Source organism: Molothrus ater, chromosome 7 (genome assembly GCF_012460135.2).
Source record: "Molothrus ater isolate BHLD 08-10-18 breed brown headed cowbird chromosome 7, BPBGC_Mater_1.1, whole genome shotgun sequence".
Classification (NCBI taxonomy): Eukaryota; Metazoa; Chordata; class Aves; order Passeriformes; family Icteridae; genus Molothrus; species Molothrus ater.
The window spans coordinates 18,329,456-18,350,745 of record NC_050484.2 but is presented as its reverse complement, the minus strand read 5'-3'; the positions used below and the strand labels follow the sequence as shown (position 1 = coordinate 18,350,745).

The following is a 21,290-nucleotide window of genomic DNA, read 5'->3' as shown; positions in this document are numbered from 1 at the left end:
TGTCATCCTCCCCATACACTTTTATCTCAAGGAAAAGAAAGAAAAGTATCAATGGTAAGTGAAGAAATACAGATATGTTAATATTTCAGGAATAAATTTTTCTATACAGTTGCCTGGAAATTACAATCACCATGTACAACACAGATAGCAAGAAAGGGCTGTGATCAGAAGCATCTCTAAATTACATTTGCTCCTCTTTGATCTGAGGATTCAAACCAGTTAGTCTCCCCAATTTAAATAATAAAAGCTGCTCTCGTTCAGCATATTGCAGCTCTGTGTGTGTGCATTCTTCATGGTGCCTCATACATAACTGGAGGAAGCACAGGAGACATTACATGATCTATTTTACCAGTAAACCAAAGTTCCTTAATAGCTCAGACTAAATTTGAGATCAGTGACAAGATGCTTCATTCTCTCATGATACCATCATTTTCTAATTTTATTGTATCTGTCACTTGGTGCTCCAAGAATGCTTTCTTAACATAGCAAATTATATCAACATTCAAATTTTAACCATCAGTAAATCATTTCAAGGACCTTTCATTTCCAAAATTTTTGTGTGGATATGCTCAAACATGAATTTACTACAAATACCCAATAGTATTTATGTTGGCAAGAACCACTTTAAGCTACCTGTGATCCCTAGAAAATTATTAGACTAATAAAAGAACAAACAGGACAAGAAAGGTCTTCCCTACCTATACCATGTATTTTTTTATGTGTTTTGACTCTTGTGTGTAGCTTCATAAAGATATCTTTGGAAGTTTTACAACCATAAATGTTGTATTAGCAGGCTGTAAATTAAGTTTAAATTAAATATATTTTACTTTAAATAAACTCATCCAACTGACATCTGCATCTTCTACAGTGCTATCATACATTAGCAAAGTTTGTAACACAGACTCCTGGAAATGGAGTCAACTCAAGACTATTGATTCTAAAAGCAGAAAGCATAGCTTAGAAATTTAACTTTAATAATTTGGAATTCTTGCCAGGTAAATAGGTAACATTAAGCTACCTTTCCACGAACTAAATTGAAACTACTTAACCAAGCATTTTCATGTTGTTCTTGTTTTCCAACTTTCAATTCTGCAGTTACATTCTAATGTAGTAATTTTTACCTACCATATCAAGAAAAAAAAAGTTTAAAATCTAATTAATGAAAAACCACGTAAGATTTCCCCCACCAAAACTAGTTTCCAGCTGCTGTGGCTTGTAAAACCAGCCATTTAAAGAGGTTTATAGTTTCAAAACTCAAGTAATTCATGAATGTCTATTTCCTTAAGCTCTTCTGATTTCTTTCAGTGTTTAATTTAACCTTCCAAACCAGAAAGTACTAGCACACTAATGAGGTTATTAATGAGGTTACTCAACAAGGTCATGTTCCCCTTTTCTAAGCACAAAATTCGCATGATAATGTACAGCATACATCAATCACTAGAAAATGTACTCCAAAATCCTTCCTAATGAATGGAGTCCTCTGAATTACAAGAAACTGAAGACTAATGGGGCTGGGGAGTATCTCCCTGATAAATGAAGACTGAAGCTACTCTCTGTAGCTGCCAAAGTATTTACATATAGCCAAGATTTAAATTTAAATCTTACTATTTCATAAGCAAGATAAAATACTTTTAAGGTTACCCAATGCTAGATTGTAAAGTTATATTAAAGTCACACACAGCCTGGCACACTAGCAGAGCCTCATACATCTTGGTCCTGATCCTAGTTTTCCCCTCCATTTCAGTGTGCTTCCCCTGAGTCTTCCCTTCACATTCACAGATTTAATGTGCCACTTCATGATGAAAGCACAGAGTAACGGCATGAATGCATCATCAGGGTTTGATCAGAAATTGACACTCCTGCTAGAAATTAATTTCAATGATTCTGAGATTTGCATATCTACTTTTTTTTTTCTCCCAAGACCTACTGTAATGTAACGGTGCTCTTCCAACATCAAATGATGGCACTGCCTCCCCAGTGAGCAAGTCTGATTTCCATATCCTACCATCATGATCATTTCCATTATGATTTCCATATACTACCATCGCTGTTACTATGAAACCTTCAAGGTCATGCTATTAAAACAAACAAAAACCAAGACAACAAAGCAATCCCACAATCTGCTTGCAGTACTAACATCTACAGCTTACTTTTTATGGTACTTTAGCATATAAGTAATCAGATGTAACTTTTAAGAACTGTAAAAATTTATTAACATACTTGCTATTACAATTATAATAGAGTGAATACAACTAACAACTTCTGAAAAAGAGTCAAGAAAACGCATTTTGCTACTCAATGTCAGTAAGACTCATCTTTCACTGTGCAATGGAGCACAGTGGACTTCTGTGCAGGGACATTTTCAAAAAAGATATGCACTTCTGTTTTAGAATACAAGTCTTAGAATATTTAAAAGACAAAATACTATCCTTACTCAGAAGCAAGACTTGAGGTTACAACACTGTGCAGAGACTTTCAAATCACATGCCTTGGAAAAGCTTTGCCTCTGTATCTCATGTATAGAACTGTAAAATAATATTTTCCTACACCAAAAACTTATTACACATATAGTCAGTGTTCTGAGATCACTCAACTACTCATAGACATGGTTTTCTGTCAAGGAATGGCAATAATGCATCATAACCTTCAGGCTACTGCAGCACATTCCCATTCCCACACCTACATCAGAACTGCATCACTGCCCAGAGTATTTCCAGGAAAAGCCATGAATAAAAACAACAGGCAGACAGAACCTTCTGGTTAAGAAAATAGTCTATGCAGTTGGATGCATAATCCAGCTGGGAAAGGTGAGGGGAAAAAAAAACAGAGCTTTTTCCAACAAGAAAAACAAATCACACATACAGAACTTTTATTTATAAGGTATCAGCTTTGGGAACCAATTAAATTCACTTGCTGACAGCCCAGTAAAAAAGCATCTTGTAGAGACTGAGCAAATGAACAATTAGGCCCCAAACTAAAGCTCTGATGTGAAAACAACACCAAGAGCAGATTCCAAATAACCATCTCTCCAGCATGACACACTGTCACACAGGGCCTAGCCTAGGCCAGAAATCCACTCTTGCTTACAAAGGATATAATCTTATCCTGCAATCTGTGACACACAGAGGCAAAACTGCCAGAGACACTCACTGACCCCGAAACAGGTACATTCCAAGAGCTGTAGTATTAGTGCAACTATAGCAATGCTCATCACTAAGAGGAAAATATTCTACTCAAGGCAAGTCTGAGCTCTGCACATTTAAACCTAATAAAAGCATGCATCCTTTTCTTGAATTACAAACTGGATTTAGGTAAGAAAATACACAGTGACAACTGCAGCTTTAACAAATAAAGATGACGTCTACTAAGGATGTCTGTCCTCGGCACAAATCCCTATTTGGAAAGAAAACACAGTAAACTAGTTTCTAGAGTATTTTTAAGAATTCATCCAAAGATCAGTCAAAGCTATTTGTGCTGATGAAACACTTTTTACTTATGAAACAAAGACAGCAAACTATATAAGCATTTTCAGCTCCAAAAGCTGTATGCATCCTCAGACCATGACTACACAGATAACAGAGAAGCAGCAGCAGCTAGTTTCATGACCAAAAATCCAAAGAAACTCACTTCTTCCAGTCACAGTTCCTCTTCCAAGACATAATGTCTTCCAGTAATTTATGCTCTTTCCTACCTATCTGAGTAGTCTGCATTTTACTTTAAAAGCTTCTATACAAAATAAGGCATCAAAGAAAAATAAAAATAAATTACTTGTTAGCATTAAAATTCTGAGGTAATAATGATCTGCCCCATACACTTACCTCTGATTCTTTATCACTTAAAGATCCCAAGCTTCCAAAGCTGTGATTTGAACTCTCGTTATTTGTTGAGGCCTACCAAGACAAATAAAATACTCAACATTATACACAGAATTATAAAACATAATCCACTGTTACCACTCACAGTTACAACCAGTAACAGTCATTTCATGCTCTCATGGAAAAATTAACTATGGAGCACTTGTAACTGGAAAGGGGAATAAGAAGTTTGACAGGTAAATATTTTCACAGGACACAGCAAATTTTGAATTTCCATTGCTTTTGAGCCAAGTAAAACCCTAGCATATTCAAAACCACTGGGAAAGTTCTAGACACTACTAGAATTTTTCAATTTTTGAAGAAAAAGAGGTGTAAATTAACACAGGTTTTAATTTTCTGTCATGAAATAGATTTAAAAAATAATCTTTGCAATAGTCTAGTTCGTCTTGGAGAAAATTAGAACCTATTGACAGTACTATTCCACATTCTTAAAACAAATTTCCCCCAACACAATAAATTTACATTAGTCAGGGAAGAAAAAACAGCAACAACCCCAAGTAGTGATACAGTCCCAAATTACAATATTTTTTTAGAAATTTACTAAGGCTGATTTATTCAGAGATCTTTTGAACACAGCATGTCACGAGGACATTTTAATGAGTCATCATCAGCTGAGTGTCTTTTTATTAAAAAAACCCACCAAAATTCTTATACTGATGGACCTGTCTCTTCTATATAAGAAGGCAGAACAAACACTTTGAAGTGAAGTAGTTCCAAGGCAGTTTGCTCCTGAGCATTAAATTCCAGCCTGGTATCAGTTTGCAGGAGAGTACTCATCTGTGACATCTGAATAACTAAATCATCTCTGGATTACAATGTCCAGAGAAATGTTAGTTAAACACACAAAGTTTCCATGTATGTTTTCACCTCCAGGGCAGTCTCCAGTATACACAAATGCCTGCATCTTGTTCTTCCTTTGTCCTGTGTCAGTATCTGACCATCAAAGTCTGATACAACAATAATATCAGCAACCTACATTTGTATTTCCAACCTTGCTTACTGAAAAAGCTTGAACATAATGGGGTTTTTTACCCCCAGAAATTCCAAAACTCTTCAGCAACACATATGGTAAGGATAGCCTTTCAAAAGAGTATTCCCAATAAATAAGAGTCCATTTCAATTTAATTACTAGAAGTATATAATGACCCAGAGTATTTAAAAAAATAACTATTGAAGTTGCAAGCTCTGTATTGTCTTGCTAGCTTAGGAAAATTAGAACCTGGAACATGGGGATTTGGGATTGTACACAAAGAAGTTTTCTCATTTTGGCCTTCAAAGTGAAGGCAGACCAATGGATATTATATTTATACCTCATATTTTCCCAGTTACCTCTGCACATCAGATCAAAAATGTTCTATCAGTTTTTTAAAATAAGAATCAGATAAACCTGTCCGAACATCCCCCACCAAGACTACAGACTATATTTTTTAAAAAGCATTTTTCTCCAAACACAGCTCAGATCAGCTACTACACTTCACATTATCTGCATGGATACACTGAATGGTCACAAACCAAAGAAATACAAACAAAACTGATGGAATTGTGGTTTTACTGATGGTGTAACAAATTACAGGACTAGAAGGCAAGAATAACAGTGTCTTAGATGAGGATCTGCACCTGTAAGAAACAGTGGTAACAGAATCTTCTGCAAACATTTATCAAAGCATTGATAGTATTAAAAAACAGCACTTCATCTAGATATCCATTTGGAAACCAACTGGATGAGATACAAATCTTGGAACGCATCAGGGACAAGAAATGTAGTTTTTCCATGGCAGAGTGAAAAAGGAAATTAGTTGTTTTAAATTTCTTTTTCTGGCAAACTTGGATGAACAAACTGAGAATGTGAAAGTGGAATGTAATTTGGCTAACAGCTGAAATCAGCTGAACAACAGACAACAAGAAAAAGACTTCAATAGATTTATGGAAATGGTAAGCAGTGACTCACAGGGAATCAAATTTTAAAGAGGAGGAACCCCAAGAAACCTGATAATGCCTTGAAAAAAAAAAGTATTACACATACAGCAGCAGACAGATTATGAGGGAAAATTTGCAACAAAGCAATGGACCAAAACAGCTCTATCAAAAGTAAAAGTTCAATGAAGTTAGAAGTACAGATTTAGTAATAAAAAAGGATAAATAGTAATGTGAACTATGAGCAACTACCTGAGCTATTAAAATGAGTTAATTAATTAGGGGAGTAAGCAGTACAAGACAACCCAAGGAATAAATAAACAAAATGGACCAGAATCATTGTGTTTGTCTCTTTCTAATTTTAAGCATAAGATATGGCAAATATACAATTTTGCAATTATAATGAGAAGACAATTAGACAGTGCATCAATGTGACTGTGTCAATCCAACCTCATTTCTTCCCCTGACTATTTAATTCACTTCTTGTTTTAAATGATAGTAACAAGTTTGTGATCTTTTTACAGTTTTGTGACATTTACCTTCACATCACTCTCCAAAGCAAATTATGATGCAAGATCACTATATAATGATTTCAATTCTGTGTAGTTTGTTCATAGCCATTGATACATGACATGTCTTCAGAAATTCCAACAATGTCTTCTATCAGGAAGTATTTGGTTCTGTAATCTATACTGGTAACTAAAATACAGCATAGGAAGCTAAAAATACTACAAATTTGTGTAAAGCACTTAAAACATGAGGGCACTGCAAACAGTTTGGAAACAGAATTCAGAAGTGATTTAGTCATGAGGGAAACACACCTAAAATATTAGTATGACACCTTTTTAATATCTGTCTATTAAGTACTATACTTGATGGAGAACATTCCAATGCACAAATACAAAATGGAGTACCTCTGGCTAGGCAACATTATTGCAGCAATCAGTCTTGGAAGCTGAAGTTAGTAACTTGAACAGAATATGCAACAAAGACAAAATTATTTTGCAGATGTATTAACTGAAAGGAAATATACAACATATGGAAAGTAATTATTCAGTGTTCATAAGGTTCTTCCTAAAGTGTTGCATCCTGGCTTAGATACTAAATGACAGGAATTCTAGAATGAAAGTAAGAGAAACTGATATAATGTCTAGAAATGTTGAAATATTTTGTTTATCTATATGTACTAATCTTCAAAAAAATTTAATATTGAAACAGATGTCACACACTACTACTCTGTAAGTAGATGGTCATCTGCAGCAGGGACAACTCCACCTAAATAATGGGAAAATCTTTCATTTCTGATCACATGTGCACTACAGCAAAGACACAAAAGAGCCTGTATAAGCTCATTCTTCAGTGTTTTTAAGAACAATTCAACATCCATGTCACAGAAAGGTTCAAGATAAACAATCCTACCTCAAAGCAAAATAACAGACAACAGGGATTTTTCTGAGAGCCTCTTCCAACCCAGTGCTTTTACAAGTAAATCACATTAACAGTATGAAAATGAGATGGTCTGAGATAAATTAGTATTTCAAAATGGCAGATCTGAATGACTGCTCTTAGGACTTACTTTAGCTCCAACACTGCAACTTCCAGTACTCCCAGTGCTGCCACTTACTACTCCCGTGAATCTTGCCTCTAACAATTCTTGTCTTCTTGGGTCCAGGCTATGAAGTTCATCCATTGCTCCTAAAAAAATACATATATAAATTTGTTACATTTCCTAATATTTTCAGTGGAACATGTCACAAACAAGCCAAGCATACCACTGGCCTACGCAAACAAAGGATTTGTACCCTCAACTTGACAATGACACACCACCTGTTACCTAATAGCCAAAGCACTCAAGGAATTACAAAAATGTTGTGGCAAGTTCTGCATATCAGAATAGCTTTGTCAATTCTGGTTGAAAATGAGAACCTGTTAGAGGCATGGAAGAGACATATAGCCTGCAGTATGCAATACGCCAACCCGGCAATTATTTATAGATTAAAAACTAGCTGACAGGAACAAAGTCGTTTCCAGCATAAAGCCTCCCAATTCTGCAATATATTCTGCAGTGCTCCTGTTTTCCGTGTTTTTTAAATGCTAGACTGTCAGTGTCAAAGATCAACAAGCAGGAATTACAGGGGGAAAAACGGAAAATCAGAAGGTAGATTGCACTCCTCAACCCATGCACAGGAATGCAGTGTTACATGGAGGTCCAAAGGTCAGAGAAAAAAGGAGCAGGATCAGCAATGAAAAAGGAACCAGGAATAACAGAGACCCTTGCAGAGGTGATGGCTTCAACAGAGCCCTGTAAATGGAGTTAAAGCAGTGCTGCTGGCATCTGCAGGGAAAGTAAGGTAGAAGGAAATGGAGGAACAAAAGGAGTTTCTGATGAGCTCAGCCTACATGAGTAGGCTGCAACATGATGTGCAGCTTCCTAATTTGTATTTAAATCACTTATGGCTGTTTAATGAGTCTGAAAGATGATGTAGACAAATAAGTCTTTTGTATTTACACAAAATGCATTCTGTGTATTTTACCTTTTCATCTACTTGAACATTCAGTTTATCTTCAATTGGAAACGTTTCAGTTGCTTTATTTTAAATAAGATATTTCATGTTGAAGTCTTAATGCACTATTGTAATAGCACATCCTTCAAGTACCACATAGTAAAACAGCCTCAATTTTTTCCAACTAAGACACAACAAGCTGGTGCTTTTCAGTCCCACAGGACAACACAGCAGTTCACCAAAGAACGGTGCCATGAAAAAAAGCTTTTGAAACTCTGTTTTTGTGAAAACCAGTTTTCAAAGTTTAACTGGTGCTATAAACCTCAACCCATCAGCTTAACAATCTAACCAATGCATCAATGTAGCTTCCCCCTTGCTATTAATAAGTCAAATGACACTTTCTTATGGGACTCGGGTATCTCAAAATCTTCAGCATCCAAGCCCTAGACAGACCTTTCTGACATTTTGGCCACTCCTGGCCATAGAACTAACCCCTCTGGTAGGGAAAGCACTGCTTCTGCTATTTGGCTAATTCCAGTTGCCCTTGCTCCTGTAGGAAGGCAGATGATAGAAGTGAGGTGTAGCAAGCTCCTTTACCATGGGAACTGCTAACAGACCTCCTCCAATGGAAGAAAATCACACCAAGACATAAACAGCTGGGAAGGAAACATTCAGGAAATGTTTGTGGCAGAATCTTTTGAAAAATAAAACTGTGAGTGGCAGGTTGGAGACACCACATTTTGTTACTACACCCAAGTGCAGCCATATACAGAGCTGGAGACTCTTCTCCAACAAGGCAGGGGAATGACAGTTTGAAACTGCAGCTGCCTTCTCTGCAGCTGTAACACTGCTACTGAACTTGCCTAGTAAAAATTTCTCAAATTTCTACATCCTTTGGATTGTAAACTTCCTGGGTTTAAAACTGTTTGTGTATATACATGTATGCTGAGTGCAGAACAATCAGGAATCCTCTTTAAACTCTTGCTCCCTAAATTGTGCTTGTGTACTGCTTTCAAGCATTTCTACAACAAATTGAACACTTCTTATATGCATAAAAAATATTTCTTACATTAATGGACTGTGCAGTAAGGATATATTTTTTAGCAGATATGTTCAGCATATCTTTCCCAGTATGTATGGATATAATCCATACCTTAATGGGAAAGTACTGCTCTGAAAAAGCATAAGGAATTAATCACAACAGATTTGTCAGAAAAGTTTAAATTATTACTATTTTGCTTTATAACAAAAGAAGTTTCTAAGTGTATGTCACTCTGAAAAAAAAGCATTTTACTTTAGCAAAGTAAACCATTCAATGCAGCAGGTCTAGCAATATTTTGATTTATTAGCCTATTCGATAGTCACTGCCCGCAAAAGTTCAGTGATCACTTAAAATTACTGATGTAACTCCAGCAAGTACAAAACCATGTGTACATTACAGAAATAGATACTACCATACCTTACATTGTTTATTTTATGAAATGTGGGAAAGCAATAATCACTGTGGATAGCTAAGGCTCATCTGAAGTACTACAGGTCTCATGTGCTGTGTTTAGATACTAATGCACTAAAGAGATCAGTACCCCTGGGTTAACTCACCAGTCAGAATGGTGATGTAGCATGCAGAGGGACAACCCACAGCACAGATAAAATACAACACTTTCTTTTTCTGTTCAAATCTTGGAGCCTACACACACTAATAAATGCACTGCATTCTCTTCACTACTTCTGCTGAAGTGTTTTTTTGCTGTTATGTTAGGGGGTTTATTTTGGTTTGGGTTTTGTTATTGTTAAATATTCAAAACCGAAAAGCAACATGCACTCTGCTATCTTTGTGATTTAAAGGACAAGACAGAAAAGCTGGACTCAAACCTTATTTCCTCAGAGAGAAATCCCAGGAAGGATCCCAAGAACTGCCTTCCTCATTCATGCTGTAATTTAAATACACCATCTACATCCAAACCCACAGCTGTTTTATCAAGAACAAGCAGCTCTGTAACTTCAGTTCTCAGCACAAGTTACCTACTTTTAAAAATTTTTAAAAAGGCAGTTTTAAAGGTACTGGCAGTTTTAAAATGTGACGGACAATTTTCATGTGAGGGACAATTTTTTTTTTAATTACAAAAATGACATATTAAATTTAAGGGACATGTAACTTTTTTTAAGCATTAGACTTTATAAACTCTCCTGCTCACAGAATGTCTTGCTATCAAGAAGACTGACATAACTTACAGTCCTGAAAATATACCCAGACTTCTTATTTGAACTAATGTCCTACACCTTCCTACACCTGAAGGCCAACTCACTAACTCAAGGGACATCCAATCATATTACACAAGTACTTACAGCATATTTACCATGATGCTGAAGGAAAGGTGGCATTGCTACCACCCACTGCCATTCAAATTTGTACTATCTTCCAAAGAAAACCTGAAGGGCCACCTGAAATTCATGGAAGAGCCCTAAAAAACTACATTTCTTTATTTCTTGTAAACACTACAGATTCTGAATGCTTCTTCTGATAGGTTTTTTGGGGGTTTTTTAAAATTATTTAATTACCAACATTTTCTCACTTTTGTATTTTTGGGGAATGGTGGTATCCTCCACATTATTTTATCAGATAGACAGCCTCTTCTCTAAAAACTAATATAATATATACAGATACCTTGTCCTGAAAAGGCTGTTTTTAGAAGGAATTTTTTTGGAAAAAGACCTCCAAATTCCTCCGAAAATTTCTTAAGCAATGGGGTATGTCAAAAATCAAAGTTCTAAGTCAAAGAAGCAATCTGCAAGCTTTTTCATGGCATTTGGTATAATCTATTATACAGTACTCTACCTTAGCAAAACAGATGTAAAGCCTCAGAGGATTCTCCATGGTAGTTAGAACACTTCAGAACCAGTGACCAAAAAACAGTGAAGTGCAACTACACTTGTATCCCAAGGCTCTACATCCCCAAATACATGAACACTTGCAAATGATTCACTTATTAAACCAAGTACTTGCTCAGGCCTCAATGAAATTGATACTTTAGGAGAAAAAGTTTAGCTGAGAGTTGCAGCTGCAATTATTCACCTTCTAAAATTGCATCTTTTGTGATACTCTTGTACTACAACCTCTATCTTGAACACTGGTAGACTACACAGAACAGCACTGCAGATCCAAACACAAAGGGTTGACAGATCAGACTATTTTTCTTTTCCACTAAATATGGAATCAAGCTCCACAAATCAGTATTTATCTTTGACTCTCTTATTACCCTGAATTGACTCTTATTATCTGGCCATCAATTACAGCTTTGAAATGAAGAAAGATCAACAGCTTCACACATTGTCAGCTTTCTACAACGAAGATAAAGTTCATTATGCAGAAGCCAAATTCTTCTTAGAACAACTCTCCAGATTAGATTGAGGCCCCCTTCTCCTGAATTCAAGGCCAGCACAAACCACCTTTCACTTAAGTGAAAGCCAAACTGGTTTGGTCTGGTTTCTTTAATGCATTTATATGCATATAGCTTTTAATGCCAGAGCAAAATACTTCAACACAGAGACCTATCTGTTGAATAGAAAAAGACAGTTTAACAATAGCCCAAATGTAAATTGAATTTCCTGATGTGCTCCTAGTAGGCACTCAGATTTTATGGTAACGCACACAGTATGAGAGTTCTCTGCAGTGTATTTTTAGGAAAACTTCACATTAACGTTGATAATATTGGTGCCATGTAGTCTTCCTCAATGGCAGTAGCATCCTTTAGAACAGTAATTCTAACTAATAGCCAGCTAAAAGGGCAAGGGGCAAAAAAGGAGGCAGAGAGGCAGTGTACACATTTTCAATAGCAGGAAAAGCAGCCTGGAAAGCAGGGGGATTTTTATGCCCTCATTCCCTTATCTGTTTTTTCATCAAGATTCCTTTAAAGGTATCAAACCAGATTTTAAGCATAGTAACCACTCCAAGTATAGAAACCACTGTTTAACAGCACTGCAATGCAATCCTTGAAGTCCTTAAGTAACTGTTTCTTTCAATTTGGCATATCCTAAATATGGTTTTATCCCACCCACTATGTTGATGCTCCAATAATTTAACTTCATAACAATTGAGTATGATAGCTCTTGTCATTCTAGAATACACATTTACTAACAAGCAGGTAGAAGAAAAGCTTTAAAATATCAAATGCAGAACAGACTACAGAAAATTACTAAACCCAGATTTTTAAACCCTTAAGCAGTCTCTTAAAAATGAGGCCACATAACTACTTTTCTCCATTCACCAACATGAAGATACGTATCTGCATCCACATGTATTTCCTTTTAACTGAGCTCTTCTCTTGCTTCCTTTAGCGAAAAAAACCAACCCAGACCAAATCCAAAACCAAACCAATCAAACTATGCACTCAAGTTCCTTCTTCTTCCCTATCTTTCTGAAAGTCTGGGTTTTCCTTACTGAAGAACCAACCAGAAAAGACTTTTTAATTTCCAGGAAAATAGGCTAACGAAGCTAATATTTCTGTCTCAAATAAAACAAACTATTTGGTGAAAAACTATTCTGTAGTTAGGTAAATGCTGATCCAGGTCTCTTCCATTGGAAGTGCCTTATAAAAGCCAATGGAGAATAAAGTGACCCAGGACAGGTTGTCAGTCAAGGAATAGAGGGAGCACTAAAATATGAGTTTGGCCAAGTGAAAAAGCAAGACAAACCAACTAACATCAAACTCTATGGAATGAATGGAAATCTTGATTTCTAAGTTGGAAAATAACACCTGTTCAATTTAAAATAGAACATTTGGGCAGTGGGGTTGAGAAATTGATTAAACAAAAAACCAAAGTCACAAAATTGACCTGTGCTGTGAAACCATGTCTTGAGTAGTCTCTCTTCCACTGATTGGTTTTGGGAATCACAGATAAGAGAACTGGAAACAGCCTTAAAAATGAGTAATGTGCTAAGAAATCAAGTTGAGATGTTAGTATAATGGCATAAAGCCAAGCAGTTTTAATTTCAGAAGAGTTCAATTTCAAGGTAACAGCAAAAATACAGCCCATTCTTAGCAGGAGCCTTTGAAGTACATCACCATCCAATGGTAATCACAATCCTGACGTCAAGAAGATCCCACCGAATTGAAATGAGCAGTCAGTAGGGCAGAGATAAAGAGACAATCTCTGAGATTTAAAGCAAAGTAAATAAAACAAAATCCCAGACCTATCTTTATGTCCAGACAATCCAAAGCCTAGAGGACACTACTTACCAATGCCCCAGGGCTACAGCTCTTCCAAAATACTTAGCAAACAGCTACAGATTACTCATGAAAAAGTTTAACCTGGGAATTTAGAAATGTTTAAAAGCATTGACTTCCCAAGGAACAGGATTAACTTGTTTTACAGAAGACTATGTAGCTACTATAACCTCCAACCAACAGGTAACCTGAAAAAGTTCAAGGTACTACATTCAAGTTGAAAACCGTAGCTGTATCTGAAACTAACAGTGGCAGTAGATGAAACAGGAAAGGATAAAAATATATCCTGATGTTCAAGTGAAACTAGCCTTTTGAAAAGATCATAAAAGGTAAGAAAATCCTAACAACAGAGGGACATATCGAAGCTCAGGGTAAAGAAAAAACAGAATCTGTTTAATTAATCAAGAGTGGTTTTAAAGACAGTAAAATGCAGTATTTCTCAGCACCTGAGAACACTGAGGCACATAACACAGCAGACACCCCCTAGCACTGCTAAGGTGCCTAGGTGAACTTAACAGGGTTTTCCTATTAATCTAAAGGAGACTGAGGGGTAAAAGACAGATAATTAGCAGACAGATCAGGCCTTGGTCTACATGAAACCTGTGGGAGGGAAATAATCTAACTGCCAAAATTTTAGCCTAAAAAAAGCACAACTGTGGAAAATCTAAAAGTATAAGAAAAAAACCCTTTCCTACGAACATAAAAAGACGGCAGTTTTTGACAAATATTATACATATTAAAATACTAAGCAGAGAACTTTTTCTGATGTGGAAAAAAAATATCCCCAAACACAGCATAACTTCTAACCAATTTCCCATGGACTAAAAAGTTGACAAGGAAATGCATTTTGGATAGATTGCTGGGTTAATAAAAATTAATTCTTCTAGTGCCCAAAGAACAGGAAAATATTCCATGTCCCTTCTGTCCCCAAGATGCAGCAGTCTATTTCCTTTTGGAAATCTTTTTAAATTTACAGTAGCTCTTGAACGCTGTTTAAGTTGTTTAAGTTTCACTTTTCCCAAGAGTTCAACAGTCCAGAAACTTGATCTAAAATAAAGAAAACTTTGGCTGCTGGATAGATAAGTAATTTTCTGCTAATCATTCTATAACAGACATCAATTCTTTAACGTTAAAAAAAATTGTAACGATCTTAAGACTTCATGTCTGTGCTGCCACTTTTTGATTTCAATTTTGTGGCCAACAACCTGGAAAAGAGAAGAGAGTTACGGAGAAATATGTTCCTGAGGGAACCCCTGCCAACACCTTGAAAAAAGACTTACGAATAAAGTACTTGGGCCAGCTCCAGACCAGCTCGGAGACATTTGTGGGTAACAATTTAAGAATGTTTAATTCTCCCTGCCTTCATCTAGGCGCTGTATTCTAGGGATCTCCTGAGGATTATGTGCCTCATCAGATGGCTGTAGGCAGCAGAAGCAGAGATGAATTTACAAGTTGCCTACCAATGCTTTAATTTGGCCAAAGGCCAACAACATATACTCATGTGAGTGGGTGTATGCACAAGGATGGTAGCTCAGGATGGCTCCTTGAGAGCTCAGGGAGCAAATGATTCAAACAACAGAGAGGACAACAGATCCCCGGGGTCTACTCTGTTGTAACTGGGGCTAAAGCTGGCATGCAACCCTGCCCTAGGCAACACCTCATTTCTGACTAATCCCACTACCAACCCTACCCCCTGGAAGTACAACTGAATTGCCTGAAAAACACACCTGGCTCAAGACTAATGCTTGAATCAATAAAGAATTAAGTCTCAGGAATTTCTGAGTGACAGTATTTCCCCTATGTATGCCTACAAGAAATTACACTTTCCTTCAATTCCACAGACAACAACTGCACAGGTGTAAATACAACCTGTTTGAGGTGCAGTGCAGTACCCAAGAAAGACAAACAGCAATGTAAGAGAAAGATCTGAAAAGGGAAAAAAAAGCCACAACTGACTGAGCACACCTCTAAAAATTATATCTAAGCATAAAAAATGGTAAAACCTGTATGTCTATGACAGCTTTCAAGACTGAAATCTAAATTAATGATACTGATGGTCTGAAAGCTACTTTTTTCACAATACTCATTGAAACAATGGTATGCTGTCTCTCCTTTCAATTTTATTCATTATTCAGAAAATGAATCAACATTTAGTTTTATTTGGCATGTAAAATCACATAATAGGTCAGTTTTCAGCCATAGTTTTCTTTCTGGCAGCTCTTCTTGAAGGAATTCTTCACCAATCAAACTTTTCTCATCTTGCCCCAGGAATTATGATGCCATTATTTTTGCAGGATGGGTTTTTTAATATTAGGGATAGGAATTGGCAAGTATGAACGAATTAACAAAGAGAAAGTAAGATATAGCACAGAACATTCAACATGTTATCTATCTATCCATTTCCCAGACCTTCAATAAAACTCCAGGTGCATTGTGTACAGGAAGCGTTAGCATAGCAAATACTGCTATGAGCAACAGAACCACGGCAAGGTCCTTCCTGAGTCTGTTGAATAGTGCTTCATGTGATGAATGAGGGGACAAACAACAATTGAAAGAACACACAGTGTATTTCTCCTTGTACTCAGCATTTGTGAGGCCGCACCTTGAATACTGTGTTCAGTTCTAGGCTTCTCACTTTAAAAAGGACATTGAGGTGCTGGAGCCTGTCAAATAAAGGGCTTGTGAAAGGTCTAGAAAACCTGTGCTGTGGGCAATGGCTGAGTGAGTTGTTTAGTCTTGAGAAGGCTCAGGAGGGACCCCATCACTCTCTAAAACTCCCTCAAGGAAGGCTGCAGTGAAGTGGGGGCCAGGCTCTTCCCTTCAGCAAGAAGACCCAAAGAAATGGCCTTAAGGTGAGACAGAGGAAATTCAGATTAAATATGAGAAATCTCTTTTTCACTTTTAGAGTGGTCAGGCACTGGAATAACTTGCCCAGGGTGGTGGTGGATCCACCAGGCCTGGAGATGTTTAAGAGGTGTCTAGATCTGAGTGATATACAATGGTTTCAATGATATTGCTAGGCTAATGGTCAGACTGGATGATCTTGAAGGTTTCTTCCAACCTTGATCATTCTACATTTCTTTATTACTAATCGATCAAAAGCTGTTTGTCTGGAATTGCTAGCCCTCAATGGCACTTAGGAGGCTACACTTTCAAGACTGGTATCACTGTATTCTCTCCTCTCCTTTGCACACCTTTACTGAATTCAATAGATCAGTTCATGGGCACTGTAACAGAAACACATGCTGTGCCCCATTGCAGAACAGTCCACTTGGAAGAATAATCCCCCACACCTAAAATCACTTTCCATGTCCAGTAATGCCTTTTAGGCTCTTATAAACCGTATTGAGTTAGGCAAGATCAGAGTGTACTTCCTATGTCAAAACCCCAGTCTGCAATATCTTTCCCCATCATGAAAGCCCTCCTATATCAATAAAACAGAAAAGCTGCTACAAAAAAAACACCACTTGAGAAAGTATCAACAGTGAATAATATTCCTTCTGGAAATGGCCTCATTTACAAAGCTTATTCTGAACTCATACAATTAATACTTTAAATAATAAAAAATTTGCCAGGTATTTACCAGGTATTTCAAATTGTTGGTACAATACCACATACAGAACAAGCCTGACAAGTCAACACTCTGAACATACACAAACTACACAGGTGATATCCTGAACATGCTCATGACAAAGAATGGCATCCATTTCTTTGAAATTTGTTGCTATATATGACACTTGTTGATATAGCAACAAGTGTCACATTTACTTGCTTTTTTAAAAGGTCTGGATTCCTCACTTGCAACTGTTCTCTATATTATTCTGAACTACCAAGAGCAAGTTCTGATTTGGCAGAAGGATTTTGATGTTTTTTCAACAAGGCCAACTTCCACCACTTAATAGCAAGCGGCCAGAGCCTGAATGTTACAAAGAAACAGAAAAAATTAGGTTTGTTAAGGCAGTCCTCACCGACCATTTTGCACTCTTCATTGCTAAAGAAAGTGATAACAGAGACCAGGTTTAGTTAACTCTCACTGTCTAAAATACTGCTCTAAGCATTTAGTCCATTTAGAACAAATATACAGATACTGAAAAACAAATGCATCTTCAGGAAAACTCATTTTTAATGACAACATCTGATTTGAACATTTGCTACGGTGACGGAATAATCAGAGATACAAAGCTCTCTTTTAAAGTGCTTTTAATAAAGTTTTGTTCCAGACAACTGTCAGTTTTGGCAGCAACTGGATAGCCAGCTAACACATCCACCTCATGTTTCTTGTCATCTCTGACCACTATAGTCTGTGCATGTATGAATGTGATCCTAACCTCTCTAAAATCTCCCAAAAGGCTTTAAACAATCCTATCTAGATTCCACGCAGCTTTTTCCTGGAAAGGGAATATTTACTACACAGTTACAAGGTCAAAAGCAGTAACTTTTCTTTCTTCAGAGCTAAAATAAACATTCTGGTTAAGAAAAAATGCCACTAAATACATTGCTTTATGACTGTATGCTATGAAGTTAGAAGAAAAGTTAAAAAAAAAGATGATGACACTCCTTTGGGTTGCCTTTGTCAATCAAAAGTAAAATAAGTCCTTGCTAGTGTCCTATAGAGCAGTATAAATGTTGATGTATTATTACACTGTACTACTCCCACTACTATAAACAGATATGTAATGCACAAACAAGGTTATGCTTACAATCCCTCTATAAGGTAAGAAAAACCTGTTTATATTTTTCAGAAAGCACCTATTGTCTTGGCCAAAGTTAACAAGACATCTGTGGCAGAACACTAAAAGACTGCCTGTCTACGTGGCAAACATCTGCCTGGAACACAACATAATGTCAAGAGAGATAAAACCTAACAGCCTGGGCTGCACATATGCAGGTGACGTGCTCCTGCCTATCTCTACATCTCCCTCTTCATCTACGTAGAGAAATGTGCAGCAATTACTCTTGCTTCCAGGCAACTCTGTAAAAGGTATCCAAACAGAAAGAGAGCAGCAGAATTTGCCCATTTCAGCTTCATTTGCTGCCAAAACCAGACGCTCCCTGTCCCCTTGGGGAAGAGGCAGCAAGCAGGGAGAAGCACACTGCAAGTTCATGGGTCACTTGTTGGTGATGCAGACTAACAGGTCACAAGATAACACCAGTTCTGTGATACTCTCAAATCATGCCACTCTAAACAAAAAGCTGCATCTACTACATTCCATCCCTCCATTTATTTCTATGCTGAAAAGGACTAAAAGCCAGGAGCAGTCCTGAAGAAGAAACATCTACCTAGAGAAATACTATAAAGTCCAGCAAATTTTATTTGCAGTATTCAGTGATAAGGAGGCAAACCAAGAGCTCTAAACACTTGTGTCCACAAAATGGCTGTTCTGCAAGAATTTAAAATGGCACAGGCCTTTTGCACATATCAAAAACAAACAGTAGCTTCTGCTATCTGAAGAAGGAGTGGAAAGGAAGCTAAAAGCAGAGGTCACCTATTGAGCAGGAACAGAGCAAGCAATGTCTCTTCCCACAGGGCTTTTGGTTCTCACCCTCCTTAGAAAAAGTAAACTATGAAGGAAGAAATACAAGATGCTGCAGCTTTTCCCCAAATAAATTTTTTTGAAGTTACCCATAAAGTAGAGAGGTAGGCCAAAACCCCTCAACAATTTAATAGAATAAATTTATTTTTCTGAGTTACAATACCAGTCATTTAGTATCTGAAAGCTGCATTTGTGTCAAGAGAAGTGTATTTCAGTTGTTAATTCCCTGAACTTCCTAATCTCATTACTTCTGTAGCTCCTACTGCCATTTCTACCCTCATGATCTTCAAAATCTCCCAAGTACAGACAGCCCACTGACCCTCGAGGCGAGTGCTCTGCTCCCTGGAGCACACAGGACAAACTGCTGACTGCAGTACCTAACTCTTAATCTGTATTAGTTTTGCTGTTACATGGCAAGGAACATGTTCTAAATAAGAAACTAAAAAACGCAAATTATTACTATTTCCAAGTATATTCATTTATTTCACTTATTACATTGTGATAACCTAGAACATCAGCCCCATACAATTTTAACGTCCAACATGAAAAAAAACCTCATTACACCTCTAAGATTAAACGAGGATAGTAAATTCAACACTAATTGTAATTACAAGATACATGAAATATTTTGGCTTTTGCACTACAGCATTTTAAGAAAAAGGTATTAACCTCCAGTAACACCATTCATTTCCTCCTTTTTCAAAATACCTGTATGGCCCACACAGAATAGAAACCACAAAAAGCTGAAAAAAACCCCCATATTTTAAGATATTTAGACTGCAGAATCACAAGATTCAGCACAATCCACCAGAGGGCCTGTGCAACAGGGATCCTGTGCAGGATGCTGAGCAGGCCATGCTATCTGTGAGATGGCTCACTGGGCTCTTTCTCTTGGAGGCACCCTGTCTAGGTGGTGCTCAGAGGAGCCAGCAACCAGCTTCTGCTCCTTCAGGTTGAAACCAAACCTTGGTTTGTTTTTTTTTTCATTTACATCTTAAATAATCCAAGTTTCAATGAACACAGGAAGAAACTCATTTCCTCAAAGTCCCTTGTAGGGAGGAGACTCTCAGAACATGGCTAGAGAAATTACACACACACAGATAGCTGACATGTTAATAACTACACCTACTACACCTACAAGGTGGGACCTTGTAGCATTGCTTCCATTCCACAGATAGAGGAAAAAAAAGACTTACGTGAAATGACACATGAATCCGTCAAAAATTAGGTTTAAGGCTGTGAGGGGGGGAGGAATATTTCAACTTTTTACTCCTTACAGCACAGCTACAAAGCCTGTTGATACCAACAGTATACACTGAATTCAGTTGCAACTTTGAGCACTGAACATTTTTAAAAATTTTAAACCCACTCAGTTCACACACAAAGAAACATCCTATGTAATCATCTGTCAAAAATTCAGTTTTAGTTTTGCTCAGCATTATCACTAAAGAAATTTGCATTACAGCCATTTCTCCTATCCAAAGCTCATTGCCTAATTTTAAACCAGCTTTCTTTTCTGCTATACTATCACTTTCATTCAAGTTTTAGAAGAAAAAAAACAGAAGGGATTTTCATTCCTTTCAACACAGTCCCTTCCTAAGAAGTGCCCATCTTGCTGGCTAAGCGAACCTCATGGAACACAGTCTGCAATCACATGAATAAAACTTCAAAAATGCAGTTAAAGCCCTAGGGGCAACCAGAAATTAGGAAAGAGCAGAGTTATAAGTCTTTGATATCACAAATTGGGAATCAAAATAATATTTTCAGGTATATGTTCGAAACATACTTCAAGACATCAGCAAAAATACTGACCTGTAATTAACATCACCCACCATGCAGAAGCATGAACACTCACAGTACTACTGCCCTTTTATTCTCAAGGGATAAGGATGTTACACTGCCTTCTGTGGACCACTGTAGGCATAATTTTAGCAAAAGAAAGAGTGATCCAACCTCTCCTCCCCATCTGACAGGAGATAAAGCAGGATTTCTCCTTCAAATAGCTCACACCAGAGGCAGGGGAGTACCACGAATCCCTTGGACGGTTAAAGCAGGCTTTGTGGAGCCTACTTCCTGCAGCCAACTTAACAGAGACAGAACAGACCATGCTACTTGGGAGGCAGCAGCACACCTTACCAACATCTGACAAACTGGGATGCCTTTTATCTGGCACAAATTTAACACAACTGATCCACTTTGGGGTAACTAAGCACCAGCTAACCACATGGAAAATACTTT

General features: G+C 37.2%; 1 protein-coding gene across 3 annotated transcripts in view; it reads right to left on the bottom strand.

Moving 5' to 3' along the window:
* TLK1 (tousled like kinase 1) overlaps positions 1-21,290 on the bottom strand; it is a 69,378-nt gene that overhangs the window by 35,063 nt on the left and 13,025 nt on the right. For all 3 annotated transcript variants that reach the window (XM_036386631.2, XM_036386630.2, XM_036386629.2), the window contains exons 2-3: positions 7,366-7,484; positions 3,819-3,890 (exon numbers count right to left, since the gene is read on the bottom strand). In XM_036386631.2, the coding sequence (XP_036242524.1) occupies positions 3,819-3,890; positions 7,366-7,479 (186 nt within the window). In that variant the 5' untranslated portion in view covers positions 7,480-7,484. The remainder of the gene's footprint in view (positions 1-3,818; positions 3,891-7,365; positions 7,485-21,290) is intronic.